The sequence below is a fragment of the Phocoena phocoena genome, chromosome 20 (genome assembly GCF_963924675.1).
Source record: "Phocoena phocoena chromosome 20, mPhoPho1.1, whole genome shotgun sequence".
Classification (NCBI taxonomy): Eukaryota; Metazoa; Chordata; class Mammalia; order Artiodactyla; family Phocoenidae; genus Phocoena; species Phocoena phocoena.
Genome location: NC_089238.1, coordinates 2,259,914 through 2,271,587, shown reverse-complemented (window position 1 = coordinate 2,271,587; position 11,674 = coordinate 2,259,914). Strand labels below are relative to the sequence as shown.

Sequence of the window (11,674 nt, the reverse complement as noted above, 5' to 3'; positions counted from 1 at the left end):
GTTAAGGGCAGAGACTCTGGAGCCAGCCTGCCTGGGTTTGAATCTTGGGTTGGCTACTTATGATCTGTGTGACCTGAAGCAAGTGACATGAACTCTCTGTGCCTCTGTTCTCTTGTCTTGGAAAGATGGATAATAACAGAACAAGCCATATGGTTGTCAGAATTAAGTGGATCAAAATGTGTAAAGACATTAGCTCAGTGCTTACCACATGGTCAGTGCTCAAGAAATGTTCATCATTCTAAATATTTGTGTAAAAATGGAGGAGATCCTAGTCAATGGGAGAGAGATACAGTATTGAAGAATACATTTATTCTCTCATGTGTTCATCACAGCCTGGTGCCGGGGCTAAATTAACATAAGAGACCTGGTCAGCGGTGGACACAATATCCATTCTCCCTTGCTGTAACAATAGAAGCTAGTAGGTGACACAGGATTGCCCAGCTAAGGACCACACTTCCCAGCATCTCTTGCAGCTAGATTGGTCATGTGACTATGTTCTGGCCAATGAGGTTTAAGGAAAAGTGATCTGGGCATCTTGTAGGAGTTGTCCTCTGAAGGACTAAAGTGTGGCTTCCCCTTCCCTCATCCTCCTCCCCTTCCCCTGAGCCACAATGTGGATGGGATGTGGGGGTGAGCTCTCTCCAGCCACATGGCACAGAGCACCAAGGTCAAGGTGGGAAAGGCTGCCCAACTCCACGGGGATGTAACACCCCAGCCCTGGGAGTTTTACACACAGACCACAGCTATGAGAGAGACATCAAGTTCGGTTTATTTAAGCAGCTGTATTTGGGGACTTTACATCACAGTAGCCCAGCATGCATGATTCCAGGGTGCTGAGTCAAGAGCAGGAAGCAGAGGGAGCTCAGGTATTAGGAAGCAGTGACAAAGCTGAGACAGCACAGGGGACATTCACACACCTTGATTTCATGAAACTCTAACACAGGCAGAGGAACGAAGGTGCAATTTGGGTCAGGTTTCAAATGCTCAGGAGGAAATTGGGAATCAGAGTCAGGGTCATCCTGTTCCAAGTAATAGGTGAAGCAAACACTTGGCTGGAAGGAAAGAGAGCAGAGAAGAAAGAAGAGAACATTCGTGTCACAGTAATGACATTTTGGGGTCAGATCATTCTTTGTAGTCGGGGGGGGGGGGGCATCCTGTACATGGCAGGATGTTGAGCGTCATCTCTGGCCTCTACCACCAGGTGCCGGCAGCACCATTCCTTTAGCTGTGACAAAGAAAAATGTTCCAGACACCGAAGGTGTCCCCTGGGGGATAAACTGCCTTTGGTTGAGAATAGCTGCCTCATCCCATACTTCTGTTCTTGTGGTGGGGGAAAGGAGCACAGGACCCGAAATGAACCAATCAGAATGCTCTCTGTTTCTAGATTATTTGGTTCATCTACAGTGTCGCCCCACTGATATCTCATTAGTTAGTTCCATGGGGAAAACAAAAATCAGAAGTATTCAGTGGAGAAAAGGGACAAGCATCTCAGCTGAGTGGAGCAAAATTCGTATCACCAACGATGGCAGACAGACCTAGGGTGCATCTAGATGTGATGTTCTGATAACGACAGGGCATCACTTAGGTGGTATTCCAGAGATCATAGCTTATCCTGAATGTCATTAGAGGGACAGCGTAAAAAACAAACAAGGAAAGAAATGAAACAAAACAGAACCAAAAAAGCAATCAACATTGTACGAGGTGTGACTCTGGTCTTCAGACTCCTCAGGGTCATAAGAGGCAAAGAAAGACTGAGGGGATTTTCCAGCTTAAAGAGACTAAAGATACATTACTATGCAGGCTCTAACAGGAAAGGCGTTCTTGCGAGCTCCGCTCCTGCCTGTTAAGAATCCCAGAGACAGAGCACATGCCTTATTGGCCAAGGTTGAGTCAACGTGCCCTGCCGGGAACCAATCATGGGGAACCTTGGCATTGCCGGCTCTGATTGGTCAGGGGCATACCTGGAGCTGGTCTGAGGATGGGATCAGATCCATCCAAGGTGCATAGAGACAGGTGGTCCCCCAAGAAAAATCAAAGGTGTTAGCAGAAGAAGGAGGAATGGTATCCAGGTGGACAAATTCATAGCAGCCTGCCTCAGCAGGGATCGTTCCCTAATTCATTCCTCCATTTAATCAGCCCACCTGTGTACAGTGCCTACCGCTGGTTACATCTGTTCTATGCACAGGGATATGTCATTGAACAACAGAGCAGGGTCCTGCCCCCCACCCTCACAGAACTACTCTAGTAGTGAAGACAGATGATGAACACACAGATAGAAGGTATTCTCTCAGGTAGCAATAATTACTCTGAAAAAAATTCAGCAAGGCAGGGGGTTAGATCCAGATGGGGAGGAAGTGTCCAAGGGAGGCTTCATGGAGGAGGTGACATTGGAGAAGAGGCAGGAATTAGGAAAGAGAAGGAGGCAGGAAAGAAGGCAGCATCCTCAAGGAAAACCATCCCCCAGAGTATGGGGCCACATCCCTGGGGGCACAGGGGCACCCAGCCACCCAAGGGTCTCTGCTGGGCAGAGAGGCTGGCAGATGTGCCTGAGCTCTCAGAATCCAGGGGCTTCTGATGGAAGGGAGGAAACAGGCAGGCTTACCATGGGGCAGATCGGCAGAACTCTGAATGACAGTCTTCCCTTCATTCCAGTGGACTTCTTTCGTGGTTCATCAGGGTTCTCAGAAAGCAGGGCTGAGAGAGGAGGAAAGACTCATGAGGCCATTTTGCCCTCTGAGGCTTGAGAAACCCAATAATAATAACTTCATCATAAAATCATTGACAAGAACTAATATGTGTTAAGTACTTGCTATGTGTCAGGCACTCTTTTAAGTAATAACTTAATAACTCTGAGATGGCTACTATCATCCCACTTTAGAGATGAGGAAACCAAGGCACAGAGGTTAGGACACTTGCTGGAGGTTGCACAGCAGCGCCTGCAGACATGCATTAAATTGAATCCCGAAGGCCCACAGGGAACAGAGAGGGAATGTCAGTGAGTGAAGGGGCTGGGGTAAGACAACAGGGTCTCTGGAGATGGTGGCACCCTGGGGAGCCCGTGTCCAGGAGGAAGGGACAGCTGATATGCAGCTGCCTGTGGGGATGCCTCTCCAGAAAATTGTCTAGTTTCCCCACAGAAGACAGATGTCTTGATTTAGAGTGAAATCCCCTGATATTTCAAAGCTACCAACAAATCCAGATATTTTCTTAGAAACTCCTACACTCCTGCTGGGAATGGAAATCCGCCTCTCTACCGAGGACCATTCAGTCAAACTCACCAAATTACAAATGCACATCCTCCTTTGATGCAGCCATTCCCCCTTTTAAACATATTGTCCAGGGTGTACTCCCCTGTGTGCCATATGACCCAACTATAATCTTATCTCTACTTGCATTTATTGTCTTCCTCAAAGACTGGGAATAACCCGCATGGCCACCTGCAGGAACCAGGTTAAATAAACTACAGTACAGGACAGACAGACCATGGAATGCCAGACAGCTGGAACACAAACTTGTCATCTTGTGGGGAAGAGTCCCCAAGATGGACAGGGGACACAGAGCTTAAGGTCAAAGACCCCGAGGCCAAACGCTTCAAATCCCAGCATGAGCTGATCATTCATCCCTGTCACCCCTCAGATTTCCCATCTGCAAAATGGGGCAATCACTGTCCTTACCTCACAGAGTTGTGAAGCATGAGTGATTGGGTGCTTGGAAAGCACTGTGACTGGGACTGGAAGATACCAAGTGTCAGATCAGAATTAAATGAAAGAAGACAAAATAGGAACCGGCAGTGGCATATAGAGTACACACAGTACATCAGACATAAATACATAGTAAGAGATACACATCCTTGTCTGTATGAGTGAGCATAGAACATTCTGGAAGATTGGACAAGAAGCTGGAAAGTAGCTACCTCTGGTAAGGGAGTATGTAGCTAAAAAAGTGGCCTGTACCTTGTTTTGTATGATGGTTACACACAGCTATAGATGTGATGAAACACAAGTAAAAACACACATGGATTGTGCGAATACCCATGGGCTAGTTTTGATGTTGTAGTATCATCATATAAAATAAAGATACTGGGCGAAATGGGATGAAGTGTCCATGGAACTTCTATGTACTATTATGGCAACTTCTTGTGAATATAAAATTATCACAAAGTAAGACGTTTCAGAAAGGAAGCATCACAACAGACCCAGAATCCCTCACTCATGAGACCAAGCCACCAGCAGGGTCCACAACCTACCCCACTCTTGCCCATCCCCTCAGCTAAATCCTTGGGTCAGGCTTCCATCATATCCCAAACAAATGACCTCGTAGCCCCTAGACCTGGCAACTGGATGCAGGGGCAGTCCAGGCAGGTGACCAGATCACAGAAAGGAGCCCAGATTGATTCCAGCTCCCAGGAGACCCAAGAGACACCCCTGCAGGCTCTGAACAGGGGAGAGACAAGACCCACTGACATGAGGGGATGTCGGGGATGTTCCATCCTGGATGCCCCTCAGGGCCCTCCCTTCCCAGGAAGAGCCAGTGGGAGATATTTGGGGTTGGGATCAGTCTTCAGGGTCAACCCTTCCTCATCAGGTCTCCCCGAGGGGCCCTCCCCACTGCCACCTGCGCACAGTTTTCCACCCCATGTGTGTCTCACCTCCTTTCTCCGGCGGCTTGGTCTGCACCGCCTCCGTTTCCTGGCCCTCGATGGTGCTGAGAGGTAGCATCGTGACACCACAGGTGTTCCCTATGGACAGGAGACCAGAGCAGTCAGTGCCTGGGCTGGGCACCCAGATGGCCCGGGTGTGAACCCCAGCACTGCTCTCAGGTGTCGGATGGACTCAGACAGCTCTATCTCCTCCCCAAGTCTCCAGGTCCCCAACATCCAAGGGGAAGTGTTGGCAATGCCTGCCTCTAGTGTTCTTCCAAGGCCCAGTGTGTGATCTGGGGAGAGCATATGGCATGACGCCTGGCAAGGGCAAGGGCAGGGATCATGGGTCTGGTGTTTATGCCCCTTTAAGAAGAAGGAGAAATATCTTGACACAAAAAGCTGGGACCCTGAAGGTGAATAACAGTTAACTGGATATCAAAAGGGCCTGTGGTGTCTGGCATGTGGCAGGCACTAAATAAGTGCGCTCACGGTTAGCATTCCCAGTGCTGTATTTCAGGGCTGTCCTAAAGCTACATTGCAGCTTGACCAAATGGTTCAGACCAGGACCTCACTTCCCTGGCCTTGGGACCCCTTCTGGTACAGGATGCTTATGTGATTACCTCTCAGGACGGCTGTAAAGATGAGGGGACCGGTCCACAGACACCTCACCACAGCCCTTTGGGAGGGGCCAGCACTGCAGCAAGGGTGCCTAGCAGCAGGCTCAGCTGTGGGGTCCTGGGACCCCGCCTCCACTCCAGCTTTACCCTGGGCAGGGCTTGGACCAGTGTGTCTGGAAGGGGTGGGCTGGGGGGGTTCCAGGCTGCCAGTCACTTGTCAAGAGATCTCAAGGATTAAGTTTGCCAGATATAACAAAAAGACATTACAACAAATACACAGCAAACTGAGATTTGAATTTTAGATACACAAATCATTTTTTAGTATAGCATATCCGAACACTGCCTGGGGCATGTCTACATAAAAAGTCATCTTCTATTTAGTTTTCTAAATTATGTTGAAGTATAGGCAAGTCCCATGAAATATTTGGAACATACTTATACTAAAAGGTAATTCATTATTTGTTTTAAATTCAAATTGAAGTAAGCATCCTGTATTTTACCTGGCAAGCCCCGATTCAGGGGTTTTTTAACCTCTTGTGCTGTCAGCTTTCCCGTCCATGAAAATGAGGAAAATAAATGATTAAACATGAGGATTAAATATGATTAAATACACACACACACACTCAGAACACACTATCTGGTAACTTAGAGTCAAACCTCTTCTTTGAAGCCTTTTTAAGATGCTTAAGAGCCATCACAGACTGTCACACATAATCGTGCAAATTTAAGTGCATCATAGAGTGGGACCAGCCGGCCAGGTACACACACACAGAAACGCACGTTTTCAGATGAACACTGAGGAAACCAGGGCATAACGACACACCGACATCTGCAGACACACTCCAGGGAAATCTGAGACCCCCACTACTCAAGCAGGCAGACCTGCTTGTCAGTACTGAACGCCCCATTCACAGGCAATCCTGCACACGCGCGCACACACACACACACACACACTCACACACTCACACTCGGGACACACAAAACTGCAGATGCACCAGCTGAAATTACACATCACCCTCCCACACAATTTCCCTCTGGCTGACACCCAGGGCCCATCTCCCGAGGCTGCCCCTCAAAGATGCGCGCCCCAAACAGGCTCCCTGCCCCCACCCGCAGCACGCAGGCGCACAGAGGCGCCGGAGGCTCAAAAGCTGTTTTCCAAGCGCGCTTCTCTGCGAACCTTGTTATTCGTTCTTAGTGAACCCCCAAACCTTTCCGGAGGAACTCCCCGCTCCTCCTCTAAAACTGCTCTATGGGCTCCCCCCAAAGTCATGTTCCTATATTTTTATTCGGCCAGTGAGATAACCGAACCCCTGACACCTAACTGGCCTCTTAGGTGTGAGACCAGCCCCCATACCTCCCGCCTCCTCCATCCAACTACAGAGTCCCCCGTCTGCCCGTCCTACCCCCTAAAACCTCAGGACCAGGACCCGGGCTCCTTCTCCACCTGTCCTGGACGGAGTCCCCGCCACCCCTACTACTGACACCCCAGCCTCCTCTGTCCCCTCCACTCTTCCCTCCTCCCAGGGGCCAGAGAAATCCTCGGACCTGGAGTCGCCCCGCGGCTCACGAGGACCTGAGCATCCCGACCGCCCTCAGGGGAGACGCGGGCTCCTCAAGGGGCCCCACCGCGGGCACCATCGGGTCTCAGGGGCTCCTAGGCAGCAGCTCCTGAGCCCTATTGCCCCGAACGCACCGGCGCATCCTGGCCAGGCGGCCCCGCCCTCCCCGCAGGGACTCCGCAGCGCCATCCGGCCGCCCCCTCTCCCCTCCCCCCCGACCCCGGCCCGCGCTGCGCCCCCGCCCGGATGGCGCAAACCCTTTACAGCTGCGGCCTCGGGACTGACCTCCGGACCCGGCTTCTGGCTGGGCCGCTGGGCAGGAGCGGGCGGGCTTGCTCAGCGCTTGTTCTTGGCGCCCGGGTAGCGCTGGCTCCGAAGATGTCCAGGGAATCTGTGGACAAACTCGCAGGAATGAACAGAGCTGAGTGTCTCAGCGTCACGCAAAGCACTCCCCCATCCCGGGCCCCAAACAGAAGTCAGGTGGTTAAAACAGTCTCTGACACCAGCACAGGTGTCTGAGTGTTGGCTGCAATTTTAGTTTTAGGGAGGAGGGTCGGGGGCCTCATTCGTTAGAGGAACCAGTTAAGGAGGTCGCCATGGGCAGGTTTTAACAGAATGAGAATCAGTTATGCAGGTAATAAGGGTAAGTACTGTTTCTAAACTTCTTATTTGAATATGAGGAAATATATGCCGCACACACCTAGAAAGACATGTACGTAGCATGTACACTGGACCCAAACACAAAATATCTTTTATATACTGTATTACACTCACAGTAGTTCAAGAGTTTCCCTCCTTTTTCTAAACATTCTCACACTTTCACCCGTATTGACTTCAGTCTGGCATCTATTCAAAGCCAGATCAGTCACCTTTGTTGTCAAGGATGTCATGGGGAATAGTTTACCCTATCTGGACCATACAGGCTGTGTCACAGCTACTGGACTTTGCAGGAAAGCAGCCCAGACCCTACCTAAGGATGGACGTGGTTGTGCTAATGAGCCCTTATTTACACTACAGGCTGCGGCTGGATGGCCAGAGTCTGCCCACTCCTGACCTAGACAATTTTCTGTGCCAGCTCCTTCAGTAGATGAAGCCAAGCTGCTCTCTGGCAAAAGGGCAGTTTGAGCAGAAATGTGAACAGATACACTTTGTTGTTTTTCTTTTAAAAAAGAAATACTTTATGAAGATATGGGTCCTGAGAATGAAAAGAGTGTAATATAAAAACAGCCATTGCGTCTTGATTATGTACAAAATTTGAAATAACAACCTTAAGAAAGCTCTCATGAGCCTTGGGTTTCTCTCCTATACATTGGGGATCATATTAGTTCCTATTTCTTGGACTCTGGTGAAGGTTACACGAGATCATTAAAGTGTTCAGCTCCATACCTGACAGGTGGAAAGTGCCCAGGAAATGTTAGCATTTATCCAACATTATCAGCAACCGACTGGTTAATCTGCCCCAGGCAGAGGGGGGTGTCCTGCGGGCAGGGCACTGACCACCCTGAGACTCAAACTGCCCAGAGGACCGTGCATGGAGCCAGGAGTCTCCAAGAGCCATTGATAAGATGCTCCATCTGGCTGTGCTTCTTCAGTGTCTCACAGCACCAAGCCCACAACCTCACTTTCTGGGGGCTATGCTCTGTGATAATTCTGATAGCCTACGAGATCTAACCCAGTCCTGAGACAGACCCTTCTGTGACCATAGAAACATTCTGTACCTGCACTGTCCAGTGCGGTAGGTACTGGCCACATCTGGCCACAGAAACCTGCCCTGAGCGGCTGAGAAACCGTGTTTTGAATTTTTTTTAAGATTGATTCATTTACATTGAAGTAGCCTAATGCAGTTAGTTGGTGATTACTGTGTTGCAGAGAAAATTATACCTGAATTCCTTCTCACATGCAACACCTCGTGTGCATCTAGATGTGATGTCCTGAGAAGGACAGGGCATCGCTTAGGTGGTATTGAAGAGATCATAGCTTACCCTGAATCTCATTAGGGGGAATGGGTCAAAACAACAACAAAAACAACAAAATAAAAAGCCATCAATATGGGGCAGGGTGTGACTCTGGTCTTCAAAATCGTCAATGTTGTAAGAGGCAAAGAAGGGCTGAGAGGCTTTTCCAGCTTAAGGAGACTAAAGATACATTACTAAGAAGCCTAGATGAGACCTTGTGTAAGAGGAAAAAGAACGTCAAAAAGACATTAGGTATTAAACTAACACACCAGGAATATGAACGTTAGATTAGATGAAAGAGCATGTAAGAGTTAAAAGCCCAAATGTTACAACAGTCTCACACTTACCAAAGAGAATATTCTATTTCTAAGGCCATACACACTGAGGGATACATATGTATATTATATATAATGTATATGTATATTATATATATATGAGAAAACATGCAAATAGAAAAAGTGTTAACAATTGGTGAATCTGGATGATCTTTGTACTGCTTTGCAAAATCTGTGACTCTTACATTTTTTTTCTAATAAGATTTCTAGAGAGTCCTCCCTGGGACTGCTGCAGGCACTAATAGGAAACGTGTTCTTGCGAGCATCCTCACCCTGTGCCTCCCCTGACCTCTCCCCGTGGCCCCCATGGTTCCCCATCAGGGCTGCTCCAAACTCCCCTCCCACCTGTTAAGAATCCCAGAGACAGAGCAGATGCCTCATTGGCTAAGGTTGAGTCACCTGCTCAGCCTGGAACCAATCATAGGGAACCTTGGCATTGCTGGCTCTGACTGGTCAGGGGCATACCTGGAGCTGGTCTGAGGATGGGATCAGATCCATCCATAGTGCATGGAGACAGGTGGTCCCCCAAGAAAAATCAAGGGTGTTAGTAGGAGAAGGAGGAATGGTGTCCAGGTGGACAAAACCACAGCTGCCTACGCAGGAGGGACCCTTACGTAATTCATTCCCTCACTTAATCAGCCCATGTGTATACAGTGCCTAACGCTGGTTACATCTGTTCTACACACAGGGGTATGTCATGGAGGAACAGAGGAGGTTCCTGCCCCCAAGCACTACTCTAGTAGGGAGAACAGATGATGAACACACAGATACAAGGTATGCTCTCAGGTAGCAATAATTACTCTGAAAAAACTTCAGCAAGGCAAGGGGGTTGGAGAGAAATGGAGAAAAAGTGAGCAAGGGAGGCTTCACGGAGGAGGTGACATTGGAGCAGAGGCAGGAATTAGCAAAGAAAAGAAGGCAGGAAAGAGGGCAGCATCTTCAAGGAAAACTATCCCCCACAAGATGGGGCCACAACCGGAATGAGAGATGGACAAAGGGGCACCCAGCCACCCAAGGGTCTCTGCTGGGCAGAGATGGTGGTGGATGTACCTGACTTCTCAGAACCCAGGGGCCTCTGGCCAAAGGGAGGAAACAAGCAGACTTACCACAGGACAGAACGGCAGGACTCTGAATAACATCGTTCCCTTCATTCTGATGGGCTTCTTTGGTGGATCATCAGGGTTCTCAGAAAGCAGGACTGAGGGAGGAGGAAAGAGGCATGAGGCCATCTTGCCCTCAGAGGCTTGAGAAACTCAATAATAATAAAATCTTCATCATGAAACCACTGACAAGAGCTAATATATGTGGAGTACTTGCTTTGTGCCAGGCATGTATTTAAGTATTTTACATGTATTATCTTTTTTGGTTCTTCATAATAACTCTCTGAAATGGCTACTCTCATCATCCCACTTTAGAGATGAGGAAACCAAGGCACAGAGAGGTTAGAACACTTGCTGGAGGTTGCACAGCAGCACCTGCAGACATGCCTTAAATTGCATCCTGAAGACCCACAGGGAACAGACTGGGAATGTCAGTGAGTGAAGGGGCTGGGGTAAGACAACAGGGGTGTCCAGGCCACAGAAAGGAGCCCAAATTCATTCAGCTCTCAAGAGATCTCTGAAGGGTCTGAGCAGGCCAGTGACAGGACCTACTGACATGAGGTGATGTCTGGTGGTTCCATCCTGGGAGCCCCTCAGGACACTCCTTTCCCAGGAAGAGCCAGTGGGAGATATTTGGGGTTGGGATCAGTCTTCAGGGTCAATACTTCCCCATTAGCCTTACCCTGGAGACCCTCCCCACTGCCACCTGCGCACAGTTTTCCACCCCACGTGTGTCTCACCTCCTTTCTCTGGCGGCTTGGTCTGCACCGCCTCCGTTTCCTGGCCCTCGATGGTGCTGAGAGGTAGCATCGTGACACCACAGGTGTTCCCTATGGACAGGAGACCAGAGCAGTCAGTGTCTGGGTTGGGGACCCAGATGGCCTGGGTGTGAACCCCAGCACCGCTCTCAGATGTCAGGTGGACTCAGACAGCTTCATCCCCTCCCCAAGTCTCCAGGTCCCCAACATCCAAGGGGAAGTGTTGGCAATGCCTCCCTCTAGTGTTCTTCCAAGGCCCAGTGTGTGATGTGGGGAGAGCGATTGCCATGGCACCTGGCAAGGGCAAGGGCAGGGCTCATGGGTGTGGGGTTTATGACCATTTAAACAATGAAGAAATATTACCTTTTTAAAAAATCTTTTTATTTTATATTGGAGTATAGCCGGTTAACAATGTGACAGTTTCAGGTGCACTGCAAAGCGACTCAGCCCTACATATACACGTATCCATTCTCCCCCAGACTCCCCTCCCAGCCAGGCTGCCACACAACATTGAGCAGAGTTCCCTGTGATATACAGTAGGTCCTTGTTTGTTATCCATTTTAAATATGGCAGTGTGTACATGTCAATCCCAAACTCACCAACTATCCCTTCCCCACTGGTAACCGTAAGTTCGTTCTCTAAGTCTGTGAGTCTGTCTCTGTTTTGTAAATAAGTAAAAATGAAAAAATATTATGCCACAAAAAG

At 49.1% G+C, this 11,674-nt stretch overlaps 1 protein-coding gene across 1 annotated transcript; it reads right to left on the bottom strand.

Annotated features, from left to right (window-relative positions):
• Positions 1-869: 869 nt before the first annotated feature.
• LOC136141521 (uncharacterized) lies at positions 870-11,021 on the bottom strand. The gene is made up of 6 exons (XM_065899713.1): positions 10,952-11,021; positions 10,218-10,309; positions 7,107-7,212; positions 4,649-4,738; positions 2,603-2,694; positions 870-1,052 (listed from the first exon to the last, which is right to left on the bottom strand). Exons 1-6 carry the CDS (start codon positions 11,019-11,021, stop codon positions 870-872), a joined length of 633 nt encoding a protein of 210 aa, XP_065755785.1.
• Positions 11,022-11,674: the final 653 nt, after the last annotated feature.